The following is a 14,582-nucleotide window of genomic DNA, read 5'->3' as shown; positions in this document are numbered from 1 at the left end:
TGCCCCTCAAACCTGCACAGCTGTCCAGCCAGGCCTCACTCAGCTGTGACTGTTAACTTTTTCCATATGTCGAGGCTGCTCCTGCGTTGGAAAATGAGAGAGGGCCCAGAGATGCTCAGCTAGAGGTGGTTGTGGGCGGAGGTGAGGGGCGGCGGGGGGAATGTCCGGGGTTGGTGGGAAAGGTTTTTTGGGGGGTGTTGCTCTGAGGGGGAAGTGCTGGGGGAAGTCAACGGCGACACGTTCTAGCCTGTTGGGAGGACGGCTGTTGGCACCAGGAGAAATCCATCCAGCGGAGCCAACCCTCATTAATCATCCGGGCGGCTAAACTGCCAGCTCCTTTCAAGATCTTTCAAGAAGGGTTTTCACCCAAAATAGAGTTGAAAATGTGCTGGGCCCTACTCAGAATCTCATCAGTCTGGGCATTATGGGAAGTGTCAGGCAGGCTGTGACAGACAAGGCCCACTCTGTTCAAGGGGTCCTGACTCCCACAGCCTGTCATATCAAGCGGCTGATCAAATTTGACAGCTTCATTTGTACCTACAGAATAGATAAAAGGAGCTGTTCATTGAAACAAATGGAGGGGAAGGGGTGGGGGAGGGAAGGAGGTGAGGGTGAGAGAGAGAGTGTATGTGTGTGTTAGGGGGAGAAATGGCATGGGGGAGGGACAGAGGGGAGGGTGATTGTTAGGAGCATGGGGTGCAAAGAAGGATGCCCTCTAAGAACATTTTCTCCTCCAGCACTTCCACAGGAGGGAGCGGGGTCAGGGGAGACAAGTCAGCACCCAGAAGGGGATGGGCATGACGGCCCACCTGCCAGTGTCACCATCAAGAGCCCTCTCTGTGCTCTGGGCCCTGAAGCTGTAACTGGAGCCGGGAAGGTGGGCCCTGGGAGCAGGAGAGCCCAGGCTGGGTGCTGGGCCGCACGTGGGATGCAAGTTTCAAAGCCAAGCCCAGAGCTGAATTTTGCAAAGAGCCTCCTTCCCTCCTGCTGCATCTCCTTAACTGTGTATGTCTGTACTGAGGCTGTCGCCCCTCCTCTGACTAGGCTGCTGGGTGGTCGCACCTATGCCGCTGGCCCTGAAGCACTGACTCCCTGAAGTTAACTTGCAGGTGCCTTTGGGCTCCCTGCAGACGGAGGCTGGTTGGCGTGACCTGGAGGGACACCCTTGTACCAGTCCGGCTTTGGGTGTTGCTCAGGATGCCCCATTGGCCTCGAAGACCTCTCCTTCCTCCTCTGGGGGCTGAGTGAATGAACAAATGAATCCTTCCAGCTCCCAGGGTGCTCTGAACGCCTGGCACTTTGTATGGGTCCCCTTCATTTGTTAATGTCATACTTTATTTCACATGATTAGTATGTGTTTGTATTTTTTCCTACTAGATTGCAAGCAGCTCAATGCAAGGGGTCATGTCTTATGCATCTTCTGTCCTCTGATAGCATTTAGCACACATAGTAGGTTCTCAAGAAATATTTCCACGAGTACATGCACACTGTGAGTGTTAATTGTGACCATCAGGAGGTGAGCCCAGGATCAGGGGATTTAAGGTTCTTTTCTGATCTATGGTCTTTAGAGGAGAGGGTCAAAGGTTAGCAAGGCTCCACCTATCCTGCCCTTACCCGCCTAGAGCCTTTGGGAGATTTAGAAAAAGACCCTCTTCCAGGCTGATGCAGCCCAGGCCAGGTGCTGTGGGTGGCCGTGGAGCCTCCACTTGCTCTCTTGGCCGGATGTCCTCATGCGGGGCACCATCTGAACAACAGCACGTGGTGGCTCTGGTGGCAGGAGCAAGGTTCTGGAATCAGATAGACTTGGTAGGGATCCTGCCTCTACTGCTCACTGGCTTTGTGACCTTGGGCAAAATGTGTTCAATAACAGGCTCACCGCAGAGAGCTGCTGCCAGGATCCACTGAAACCTTGCATGGAGAGTGCTTAGTACAGAGCCTGGCACACAGCAAGCACTCAATAAATGTTAGAAAAGGAAAAAGGCCAGGTCTGGTCCCTGTTGCCCAGACCATTTTCATTTCAGCTTGGAGCACATACCATTGATGGCACTTGTTTGTCAGTGACCATTGATCATGATCGCTTTGAATCAATCCTTAGCTTTCTGTGACTTTCATAGATGAAAGCATTGCTCGAGACCAATACAGGGAAGGTCCCCACACTTCTTGTAAGGAGGAGTGGGCAATATGCTGCCTCAGTGCTCAAATAGGCGGTTTTTCACAAGCCACCCGGTGGAGATCTCAGGACTACAAGGTGTGCAGAAGGTCACACATCTCTTTGAACTTCAGGCTCTCATAGACCTGAGACTTAACCGTGGTGAGGCCAGCCTTGTCTGCCTAGAGCATTCCATCCCTGCACCTGTCTCTTACGATTTCAAGTGTAAACTTCCTCCAGGTAAATAGGTCTCAGTGGGTTTGGAAGGAGCTTCTGTTGGGAAGGCCTGAGGACACAGGGTGGAGGTGAGCTGGAGAGAGCGAGGGGTGAGTTCTCATCCCGGCTTCTCCCTCACTCACGGTGTGGCCCTGGGCAGTCACTGTGTGCCTTCATCTCACCACAGACTCAGTTTCCCTCTGTGTAAGATGAGCACAGGGAGGGCAGGATGGAATGGTCAGAGCACCTAGGCAACAGCTGTGGTGGACGCCCTTCCAGCTCTCCTCTCCTTCTGGGTATGAGGGAGGGTCACTGTCCCACCTTCACAGTTAGGAAGGGGCCGTGTGACCAGTTCTGGTCAGAGGATTATGAGCAGAGGTGGCATATGTCATTTTTGGCCTGAAACATGTAATTGTGCAAGACCCTCCAGCTCTTGGCCTGCTGTGACCACCGAGGATGTTCCTCTGTCAGTCAGTGGGCCTGATTAATGACACCCAACACTGTGATGCCTTCTGATGTGTCACCTTGTTAGACTGAATGACAGTTCCCATTATTTAATCAAACACTGATCTAGGTGCTACTGTGAAGGAATTTTGCAGATGTAATTGAAGTCCCTAATCAGTTGACTTCAAGTGGATCAAAAGAGATATCATCTGGGATGGGCCTGACCTAATCAGGCAAGCCTGTTAAAAGAGGGCTTAGGCCTTCCCTGAGCTCAGAGACTCCAAATGGCTCATGCCAGTAGAGTTTCAGTCTGCTTGTGATCGTCCTTTCCTGCCTGCCTGCCTGCTCTACAGACTTCCAGCTTGCTTAGCTAGCCCCACAATTGTGTAAGCCAATGCCTTGCAATAAATTCCTTGCTATATTACTGGTTCTGCTTCTCTGGTCAAACCTTGACTGATACGGAGACCCCCATCAATCCATGATGGAGACGTAGTGTAAGTGAAAAATAAGCCTTTGTTGGGTTAAGCCCCTGCGACTTTGGGGTTAATTTGTTACCACAGGATGATCCAGCCTAGACTGACTACCACAACAGCATTAGTGGAGCCCTCAGTCTCTCATATCTTAACGAGCTTACACATCCATCTCCTACTAGACTGGAAGCTCCTTGAGGCAAGGCCAATGTCTGTCTTATCTTTTAATCCCCAGAGAAGACCATAGCACTGAGTACGTAGTGGGCACTCTAATATGTACTGAATGAGTCAAACCCACCGTGCTGAGCAGCATCTGGGCTCTTGGAAGGAGGCGCAGGACCGATGTAGTTTGAATTGCCTGGTGTCTAGCATGGTCCCAACACATGCAGGCACATTGGCCAAAACTTTCTGATGTGACAGTCCACTTATTCTATCCATCTGCCTCACCTCAACCCATCTAGATACAAAGTCTGAAGCTACTTGGCTTAGTGCAAAGAGTTCTGTAGTCAGAACTGTGTTAGATTCCTGATTCCACAGCTCTTGGGCAATTTACTGAACCTCTCCAAATTTCAGTTTTCTCATTAAACAGAACTGGAGGTTTGTTGTAAGTATTAAATGCTCAGCGTATATTACTATATTTAGCTGTGCCATGGCACACACAAAATGGTGCTTCTTGAGATGCCCTAGGGAGGGCCTGGCCTATCATTTCTATTTGTTTGCTGGCGCCCATAGTTGAAGTTGTCAAAAGTAAGAAGGAAGAGCACAGCCCCACTGTCTCCTTCATGGACCACACACAAACCCGTATTTAACTCACACCACACATGTGCATTCACATGTGCGCACACCCAGGACAGCAAACAGGACACGGGGAACGTGCAATGACGTTTTCCAAATTACCGTTTCCATTCTCAAATCTGGCTCTGATTTAAACTCCAGAAGGACCATTTTATTTTATGTTCCAAAGAGCCGGGGAGATACCCACTGCCCACTCAGAGCAAAGGTCCCCACACGGTGGTTTGATTTTGATCTGCTTTTCATTTCTGCCCTCACCAGTTCCATTTTCCAAAAGCAATTGGCCGTAGGCTATGAAAAATGTGATTCTTTTTGTAGACCTTGGTTTAACCTCACAGGATTCTCAACATTATTTTAAACAATAATTTCCAACCCACTTAAGCACCGTAGCAGTGTCTGAAATACCTGCGTTATCTTATCCTCAGCATTTCATCAAATTAAAAAACATATCTTAATAATTCATTTTGTTGGAGACAGTTCTCTGGGTGAAAAGTCCACATTACAATATTTTTCTTGTGTATGCCCTGCCGGCCCCCCATTACTGAGGTAAAGTCATGAGGTTTCTTTTTCTGGATCTTCCACAGTGACTGTCCTTATAGTTACTTTCGAATTGTATTTGACTGGGGGCCAGTGACAGAGCATCCTACCCAACTCTGAGTACCATAATGCTTCCCTCTTTAAACATTTTATAAACTCAAAGAATATTCCAGTCAGAAAAGGCTTACAGATTATTGGACCCAACTTCATTTCAGAAATAGGAAAATTAGACTCATTTAGGAAAATAGACTCAGAGAGATGAAGGGACTTGCCCAAGGTCACACAGCAATTAAGTTTCAGAATAGAACAAAATCCAGATTTTCTCACTCCCATTTCAGTGCTCTTTTGACTATCTGTACAATGACTAGACTTTCTGGATTTTCCAGGACAGTCCTAAAGGTCACCAAAGTACACTTATGCCATTTGCCTCCAATTTAAAGTTTATAATATAACATACGGTCACTTCATCTTCTCTGAGCCAGCAAGTTCTACTTCTTCTCTCCTAAGAGAACGGTTTCCCAGTTTATCTGTGACCCGAATCCACTGACAGCTTTTCCTGCTGTAGGAAGTGTTAATAATGCTGGGGATATGCCATCACCCTGGGAAAACTTGGAAAAGCACTTCATTTGGGAAGAAGGACAAACCATTTCCGTGCCTGGAATGCCCTGTGGAAGGTGCAGGCTGATCAGGGGGAGAGCAGGTGGGAGAAAATTCAGATGTGTTATAGGGAAGCCTGTTCCTTGATCTGCTTTAGAAATGGAAATTACCAGCTCAGGGGCTCACATTCCAGCCCTCTCACTGCTGTCGAATAAAGGCCTCATCCTTCTTTCAGCCTTCAAAAGAGGACGGGCCAAGGAGGAATTGGGGAGCCTCCCAATGGATTGCAGCTCCCATGAGAAGGTCCCCAACATCACCCGCAGTGGGCTCCCCCTCCGGCTCCTGCAGATCGACCATCTGATCAGCACAATTAGCACCTTATTACATCCTGCCCTCTTCTCACTGTCTGCCCAGCACGATTTAACCCTTTATTAGATCAGCATAAATGAAGTTACATAGAATGCTATTTTGCTCCCTGTTTCATGGCGATGTCTTGTCTCCCCACCTAAATCAGGCAGGAATTTTGTCTGAGTTTTCTTCTGTGTCTCATGGCATTGGCATTGTGCTGGGCATGTAACAGGAATTCTGTAAATTCTGTTTGCTGCGATGATTGACCACCTGGAAGTATCATCCCCAAATACTGGGACTCTATTTTGAAGCTGCCATTTCTCTATTTTGGTCATTAGATACATCATTTGTCAAAACAGAAACTGTACAAGTGGAAAGAAGTAGATATCACTCTTGGGGTCACCCACCTCTTTTTGAAAGTTGAAATCAACCCTTGGGCTCCATCAATTTCCCACAAAACCCCTGGCCCTCCTCCCACCCCTGGGCCGCAGGGTGGCTTCTGTTCTGTTTTTGGCCTGGCCTTGCCCCATCAGGCCCTCCCGGCCTCCCCCTCTGCTGGGTGCCTTTCCTGTACTCAGACCCAGTGGCTGACAGCTGGTTTGGGGGACTGGAGGAGAAATGTGGGCATGCTGAGTGTGACAAGGGGGCAGGCTTTGTCCGGGGGCCATGGTGCATCTCCACTGACCTTGGAACTGAGCGACTGGGGACAACCGAGGGGAGGCAGTTTCCTTCCCTCTCCGGGCTGCGGCTTTTTAATGTCTTCTTTGTTGGTCTGGGCCCCTGGAGACTGAACTGAAAGGAGAGAGTTTAGGCTGCTCCCTCCCTCCCGGACAAAATGGTGCATGCTTTTCCTGTTTAAACAGGGCACAGTTGTGAAGTAACCTGACTTCGCACACACCAAGGCCCGGCAACGGCTGCAATAAATCAATAGGAAAATAGAAGCTGCCAGTTAGACTAAACAAGTACATTTGCAAAGACGGCTAGCCCTCATTAATCACTCTGACAGTCCTAAAAACACATTTCCCCTTTAATGACTGTATTTGGATAATCAGTGCTTTTTCCTCCTCAGTCAGAGTTTGAGTAACAGACAGCTGGTGTTATTACAGCCATTGAGGAGGGAGAGCTGGGATTAGGGTCGAAGGAGAGCCATCCACTGGAGGTCTCCTCCAACAGGGTTGGCTGCAAAGCCGTTGTTATGCAATAATGAGGGGAAGCTTTGTCCTGCCGGTTGATGGCTCCCGGGCAGCCATGTGCAAGTTCCCCCCTAAACCTTGACACCCACCTGCATTCTGTGCACACAAAAGCCTCGTGCTGGGTTTTTTCAGCTTTGGCACGTCTAACCTGGGTGGGGGAGGCAGGAGTTTCTCTGGCAGAGAGGTAAGAAGATGGGTCGATGAGATTTGGCTTTGTTTCCTTGAGGTGACTTTGGCTTTCAGGAGGAAGTTTGAATCCCAGCACATTCCTCTTTATAAATGATGTAACACATTAATGCACAGCACATTATGAAAATGGTAATTCAAACCCATAGTGCTTCAAATTAAACCATACATTATCGGATGCACTCAACCATCTATTTTGCAAAAAGACAGGATGAATGAGATCAAATCAAACAGAAAACTGGAGTGCAGCTTCCCCTACAGAATGATTAATAAAGTGCAGAGCCACAGGATTATTGTAAGACGGATTCCACAGTAACCCAGACATCCCTCAGGAAGGAGTTAGTTCATATACAGAGAGCATGCCAGGGAGGGCGAGGCAGGTACGGCTGCCTAAAGATGGTGAAGGGCCTCCCACCTCCCACCTGGGCTACGCATTTCTCAGGAGGTGGGTTTGGGGCAGGGGGATGACTAGGAAGTTAAAAACTTAACACCACGCAATTCTGTTTGTGCCAAACCTACATTTGGGGTTGAGTCTTTCCCCTCCCTCTCCTCCCTTCCTCCCGCTGCTGCCCACGAGGCCACAAAAATAACCAGGCAAGAGGTGTGAAAATATGACCTGCAGCCAGGAACGTCCAGTGTCTCAAGTTCCAGCTCTGTGGCTTCCACCCTTCCTGGTGCCTTGGGAACACAGGCCCCATTTCTGGCGCCTGGGAGAGATTAGGAGGAAGGGGGGAGGAGGGTTAGGAAGAGAAGGAGGTGGAGAAAGAGAAGGTGGAGGTGACTCTCAAAGAAAAGTGTTGCTAGATGAATTAATCACACAAATAAGCAGTGGGTGGGGGAGTATTACGGCTATTAGAACAGCAACCTGAATGAGAATTTAGCTACTCAAAGTGACAAACTCCCTACCAGCTAGTTAAAACAGCCATGTTTCTTAGGACTGGCAACCATTTATGGTGGGGAGAGCTGATATTTCAAAGTGAGAACTGGGACACTGCAGACTACAGTGCCTGCCCTTTGGTGTCACAATAATAGTTGGGGGCAGCCGTTTCCAACCAGGCCAATGGGGCATCCCTCTCAGGCTGCAAAGGCAGCTAATACACTTTCTGGAGGAAACACAGTCCTCTGAGGAGTTTCTAACCTGCGTTCTCATACCTCACATGTAAGCCAAGCAGCTATAGAAGTTTCTTTTGCCATGTGGTGAGTTTGCTGTTGGAAATCTTCAGTCTCTTCCTTTCTCTGGTCCCAACAAGAAGACCATAAAATTTAAGAAAGAGAAAAGTTTGTCCCCCTGCAGAGGGAGCAATTTCCAGCAGTTTTACCAGGCGAAAAAAAAAAATATATATCTGAAGGAAAGGGGGGGAACTTGAGAAGAAGGGAAGATGGGAAAGAACCAACAGCAAACAAAACAGAGAAAAAGCAAAAATAAAGCAAGTCCTTACATTGCAGATCTTTTAAAGATTCGGGCCAATTTAAACTCCGAGAAGTCGGATCACGATGATGCCCTAGGAAGACCCAGGGTGACTTCTCCAGCCCGTTCAGCCTCTCCCTGACTCGGTCCAACGACTGTGCCCAACGACGCCAGCAGCCCAGGTCCGTTCCTTGGGACACACGTAGGGTCGTGTGGTGGCCAGCACTGACATTTTCTGTAGAAGCCTGAGGTTCTCCCGACTAATGAAGGAATTTTGCCCAGAACCAAAGATATAGGGCCCCAAACCCCAAACCCCAAACCCCACAAAATCCTGTTAGAGGATTTAACGCTGAGGTTCAACCCCGAAGGGATGGTGCGGGGACGGGGGCCCCGCCCTGCGTGCGCTTCTCCAGCGGAGTTTGGCGTCTGCTGAAACGGCGCGGCATGAGAGCATCCCTCCGACCCCCTGCCGCACTCGACCTCGGGTGTACCGACGTTTCCAAAGCGCGCAGTTTGCGGAGCACGAACTACCTAATAAATCGCATTCCTCACAGCAGAAGCAAAACAACACAACAGCAACCACAACAGATCCCAAAGCCGCGCGGGGCCGACGCGGAGCAGCGCGACCAGGAGGGGGCGAGGAAGGCCCTTTGGAAGTGCGCCCAACAGGTGGCCCCGCGCGTCCTCGGTGCAGGTGGCCGAGAGCCCGCGCGCCCTGGCCGCATGCTCCCCGAGTGGGCGTCGGGCAGCGGGCACCGGGGCGGGGCCGGGCTCGGCGGGCGCCCCCCGCACTCGCCACCCGGGGAGGAGCGAGTTAGCACGACAGAGGACGGCTCAGGCCCCGGAGCTCCCCTGGAGAAGGGCGGTCTCCGCAGCCATCGGTCCTCTCCTCCGGCCTCGGGGACTCCCCGTGCAGTGGGGAGGTGCCCTGGTTCTCGTTCGCTATGCCAATAAACGGCACCCTAACCCTTGCCTGCTCGAGGATGCAGAAGCCAGTGTCAGTGGTGGGAGCTCAAGAAAACAGGGACCGAGAGTGGCCTCGAAGTCCCGAGTGATTGTCGCGCCTTCTCAGCAACCCCCACACCGCGTTCAGAGGTCTCTAAGGGCGCAGATGACTGCGGTCGACAACCCAGCTGTGTCCTTGGGGAGCCCTCTAGCCTTGCGAAGCACCTCTCTCAGCAGGCGCACCTGCCCTTTGGTTTCATGGTGTCTACAAGTCACTGTTAGGAAACAGGAAATCCTTCGCATTTAGAGTGAAAAGCGCGGGAGGAGCCGTCGGGGCTGGCGCCCGTCGCTCGTCTTTCTGCCACCAGGTGGCGCCAGAGGCACGTCGTCTTGGCACTCCCGCAGGTCTCTGGGACGACGCAGCCACGAGTCTCTGAGCCCTGCGTCCTGGATCCCTTCTCAGCCCCTTGCACCTCAAACCTAGGCCCAGAGGAAAATCCATCTATACACTCCCTCCACCCTGTCCCCAGGAAATGTCAAGGCTTTTGAAGTAAAGCTGGGAGCTAAATAGCCAAGTGGAAAAAAAAAATAAAGGCGGTTTTATGTTATTTGTAATGCGTTGGCAGAAGTTTTTTCTCCCCCCTTTCTTAAGGAAAGGCATTAAAATCGTCCTTGAACGGAGATCTCAGAAGGAAATCATAAGGTATTTTAAACAAGAATAAAAGAGGGGCATCTGCTCCGTGGTCTGGAAGTGGGACAGTGGGTGAGGCAAGAGAGACACACACCACGGTGTGAATATAGCCAAGTATTCCATTTATTAACAAAATAAGTCTTACCAAGGGAGAACTCTATTCATCCCAACAGGCCCCGCAGCCCCGCGTTGCTGCGTGAGCCCAGGAGGGAGGGACGGTGTGGGGAGAAGACCCAGGGGCCAGAGTCTTCAATCCCAGTCACTGAGGGAGCCCATGGAAGCCCCCTGCCAACTTTGGGGACTGTCTTGGTTCAGGCCTGGGAGGGGGCAAAGGGGCTGCTGCGATCCATATGCTCCCTGACTCCCCAACCTTCCCCCAACGGGGCTAACAAGGTTGTACTGCCCTGCTGATATCGCCACTGGTCTGCTTTGGAGGGATCTAGCAAGAGTCACCAACCCGCCCCTGCCACCAGGAGAGGGCCCACTGCCCCAATAACAGAGAGATAAACAATGACTATAAAAGCACTTCGCAAAATATAAAGAGCAAAGTTTCACACCAGCAGGCCTTCTAAGGACTTTTAATTGAATAAGATGAGCCCTACAGGCCCCCCTCTGTGGGCAGTGTGACCACCAGGTGCTTGGGGCGGGGAAGAGTCTGGAAGGTAGAAAGTTTCTGTGGGAGGCCATCTGGGCCCCTCTCAGGGGGAGCCCGCTGGTGGGGTCAGGGCTCAGAGCAAGGTAGGGGAGCAAGGCTCTAATTTTGGGGGCCAGGGCACAGACCAAGGACCCGAGGAGAGGGTCGCAGGGGAGGACTCACAGAGTTCAGGGTCACCAGAGCACATGACCCCCTGCCATCGAGGCCACTCCCTGCACCCCCAAATGCATTACAAAAAAACATTCTCCTCTCTGTTACTCGTACAAAGGAAAAAACAGAACCTCAAATGGAAGGAACAAGAAGGAATGAAGGAGAAAGAGGGGAAAAGAGAAGGGGAAATGTAGTTTTAACGGTTGAGAGGCATGCAAGAAACTCCCCAGGAAGGGAAAACAAAACAAATAGAAGAACCCCAACTCTCCCTCCTCCCCCTAAAACCAAACCAAAAAAAAAAAAAAAACAAAAGGAAAAAAATTTAAAACTTACATCTAAGAAAAAGAAAAAATTAAAAGAAAGGAAGAGGGGCAGGGAACATGTAGTTATTTGTGTGATTAATATTATTATTTGGGGGAACACAGACTTTTTGCATACCATTGACTCGTGTGGGCCGATAATGCACTTATATTCCCAGCTTGTAAGCTAACATTATAGTAAATAAATACACAGTCCGGCGAGGAGGGTCTGGGCGGGGACGCCGGCAGGGACAAGCAGTAGTGGAGGCTGCAGCGGCGAGGCGGTGGGGGAAGGGAGGCGGAGCGGGGAGGAGAGGAGGGTTGGGAGGGAGGCAGAACTGTAGTTACTGGTATCCGAGCGCGGAGGCTGAGGCTAGTCTCTGTCCATACAGCGCATATGGTGAGTAGTAGGGTCCAGCTGTGGGGAGGGATGGCACGGCCAGGCCCCCAGCCGTGGATAAGTGGCTCTTGCCATAGGGGTGGTACCGGCTTAGCCCCAAAGTGTGTGGACTCCGCAATGACAGCGACCCGGGGCTGCCCGGCGCGGTGGGCGGGGGGAGGTGCAGATGGCAGGAGGCGGCGGCCGCAGCGGCCGCAGCGGCGCTGCCCAGGCCCGAGGCTCCGGGGTAGGCGGCCAGAAGTTTCTCCGCGCCCGGGAGGGCCGTGTGAGTCCGTAGGTGGCTGAGCAGCTCTTCCGAGGTGGCGAAGCGCTTGTCGCACGGCCCGCTGGCCGCCACCCAGTTGCAGCTGTGCGGCAGCGGTTCGTTCTGCAGCATGAAGCCGTAGGTGTAGAGCGGGTGGCCCGGGAGCGCGGCCTGGGCGGCGCTGGACGAGAGCGCGGCGGGCTGCAGCGGGTGCCCGGGGTACACCAGCGGGTAGCCCCCCGCCTTCAGGCTGGGCCCGGCCGGGTCGTGCGCGCTGCAGGTGGAGCAGCTGGAGCCGCCGAGGTGCGAGGCGCTGTGGTAACCTCCCAGGCAGTAGGGGTCGCGGCATAATCCCTGCAGGAAGGAGGGCGGGGAGGCCCCGGTGAGCGGGCTGGAGCTGGGGGGCTTGCCCGGAGGCAGGCCCAGGCCCCCCGAGAGCTGGCCTCCCACAAGGCCAGACTTGCTAGGATCCAGGCCAGGCACGAACTGGGACGGGTAGCCGGCGTAGGCGCCCACGATGGAGCCATGGTAGCCGATGCTGGAGGGAGGCAGCGGGAACACCGAGTGGCCTGGTTTGTAGGGTGACACTGGCGCCACATGGCCAGCCCCCACCAGCGCCGAAGGCGGCTCCGACTTGCGCCCGGAGGCCCCGGCCTCGGCGGCGCCGCCGCCGTGTGCGCCGGGCTCCGCACCGCTGCCGCGGCTCACGGCCGCGGGCTCCGGGCTGGGCTTCGGTTCCTGGTCTTTCTTGTCCAGCTCCCCGCCGCCACCCCCGCCACCGTTCTTGCAGTCAGAGTGGTGCGGAGAGCCACCCCGGGAGCCACCGGGCGAGGACGAGGACGACGACGCGGAGACCGGTGCTCCGTGCGGGGGAAAGGGCGTGCAGGAGGCGCTGGGGACCCTGAAGCCCGCCTTGTCTCCCGGGGACAAGGAGGACGAGGAGGAGGTGGAGGACACCGAGGAGGAGCCGCTGTCTTTGCGGGAGTCGCCGCCTCCGGCGCCCTTGGAGTAGGGCTTGAAGCTGGACTTGTCCTCGGCCGGGGAGTCCCCCAGCTGCTTGAGCGCCGCGGACGCGGAGGCGGCGCCCGAGGCCGCGCGCCCGGGGTCCTTCTCCGCTCCCAGCCCGTTGGCCGCCGCCGCTACCGAGTTGAGCTTGGACGAGGGCGGCGGGTCCGGCTTGCCGATCTGCGAGCAAGTCTGGGCCAGCAGCGCCAGTGGACTCTTCTTGGCGTCCAGCTGTGGGAGACAGCGGCAAGAGGAGGGAGATGGGGGTGAGACTACGAGACCGACGGCGCAAGCGGGGGTGCCTGGGGAGCTGGGGCGGGGGGCGCGGGGACCACGGTAGGCGGCGGGACGGGGCGGGAAGGCCTTGGCGAGAGGGTCTGAGAGCGAGGGCCGGCCGTGCGGGGCGGCTGGGCGGAACAGCGCTCACACTGCCCGTCGGTGGGATCCCCCGCTTCCCGGGGGCCCAGAGTGCGCCACAGGCCCCGGGGAATGGGGCCTTGGAAGCAGTCCACCCAAGGCACTGCGGGACATGGTGACTTCTCTGGAGTTGAAGCTGGGGGAGAGGCTGTGACTCCCCCTTCCCTCTAATCACCCTCTTCTCTATGTCCAGGGAAAAACTTATTCCTTCAGTTTGGGGAACTTCGCTTGGGACGGGTTTCTGGCGGTGGCGCCGCGGGTAGGAGTGAGGAGAAGCGCATTCTAAAGCGCTAAAGCGAGGGCTGCCGTTGGCGCTCTCTTGGTAGCCCCTCCCTCCCGGGGAGGGCACCCAGGGAAGTGGGAGGAAGAAAGACCTGGGATCGGGAGTGCCTGGGCGTAGTGAGCTCTAACCGGATGGGACAGAGGCGGAGTGGGACGGGGGCGACCGAGCTTCAAAGAGACCAAACCGGGATGGGGGTGGGGGGTGGGAAACGCCAGGGCGATATCATCTCTGGCCTGGAAACTGGGTGCCCAGAGGAAAAGTAAAGGACCCAGTGGAGGCTCCAAGAGCAAACCCAATCGGAGAGAAAACACGTAGCTCCGCAGGGCGAGCGTGGAAGGGGAACCTTCCACGGAGAAGCCTGGGGAGAACCGGGTGGGCTCTGATCCCTCTGTTCTCCGTCTCTCCTCACTCCGTCCGCCAGCGTGGCCCGACACGAGCGTCGCACCCAGCCCCGGGGCGCAGGGAGCAGGGCCGTGGGCCGGGCCGTGGTGGGCGCAATGGGGCCGGCGCTGGGCGGGCAGCGACCAGGAGACTGACCTCAATGGGGCTGACGGGAGTGGAGGACAGCGGCTGCAGGTACTCCGGGTGCAGGAGGTGGCCGGTGTGAGCGCTCAGCATCTTCAGGACCCTGATAGGGAGCCGGTTCGCCTGGCGCAGGGGGTCCGCCGGGGGCAAGAGGGACACCGCCGCCGGCACCGCCGGCCTCTTCCCGCCGCCGCCGCTGCCGCTGCCGCTGCTTTCGGGTGTCCTTGGGTTAGATCCAGCGGGCGAATCGCTCATTTGGAGGAGGCAGCGCCACTGGGGGGGCGGGGAGGGAGGGGGAGCACCGGGGAGGCGAGCTCCCGGGGCGGGTGGGCTCGCTCCGCAGCGTCGGGCGCGGTGCAGCAGTCGCTGCGCCTCCACCCCTCCTCCACCGCCGCCGCCGCAGCCCCGCCGCCGCCGCTAGCCCCGGCGAGCAACACAAAAACCTTCGCCTTCCGCGAGCCGCACGTCAAATAGCCGCGATCGGCAGCCACACTTCAAAGGGATCGCCGCGCCCGCCCAATCGCAGCTCTCGCCGGGACCCCGGGGCGGGGAGAGCGGCGGGCGGAGGCCGGCGCCGCCGGTGGGAGGGGAGAGCCTTAAAGGGGCCTCGCCTGCGCGCCGCCGCCGC

At 54.9% G+C, this 14,582-nt stretch overlaps 1 protein-coding gene across 1 annotated transcript; it reads right to left on the bottom strand.

Annotated features, from left to right (window-relative positions):
* Positions 1-10,077: 10,077 nt before the first annotated feature.
* Positions 10,078-14,497, bottom strand: ZNF703 (zinc finger protein 703). Its single transcript, XM_058525197.1, has 2 exons — positions 13,967-14,497; positions 10,078-12,960 (listed from the first exon to the last, which is right to left on the bottom strand). Exons 1-2 carry the CDS (start codon positions 14,207-14,209, stop codon positions 11,425-11,427), a joined length of 1,779 nt encoding a protein of 592 aa, XP_058381180.1. The 5' UTR covers positions 14,210-14,497; the 3' UTR covers positions 10,078-11,424.
* Between the last annotated feature and the right edge of the window lie 85 nt (positions 14,498-14,582).

Source organism: Diceros bicornis, chromosome 29, assembly GCF_020826845.1.
Source record: "Diceros bicornis minor isolate mBicDic1 chromosome 29, mDicBic1.mat.cur, whole genome shotgun sequence".
In the NCBI taxonomy this organism is placed as follows: domain Eukaryota; kingdom Metazoa; phylum Chordata; class Mammalia; order Perissodactyla; family Rhinocerotidae; genus Diceros; species Diceros bicornis.
Note: the sequence above shows the minus strand (reverse complement) of the source record. Positions and strands in the feature narration are given on the sequence as shown.

Excerpts from the sequence above, each read along its gene's own strand:
- ZNF703 (XM_058525197.1), bottom strand. The coding sequence starts at position 14,209 with ATGAGCGATTCGCCCGCTGGATCTAACCCAAGGACACCCGAAAGCAGC. Across the intron at positions 12,961-13,966 it reads CTCCCGTCAGCCCCATTGAG|CTGGACGCCAAGAAGAGTCC; the intron begins GTCAGTCTCCTG and ends TGTCTCCCACAG.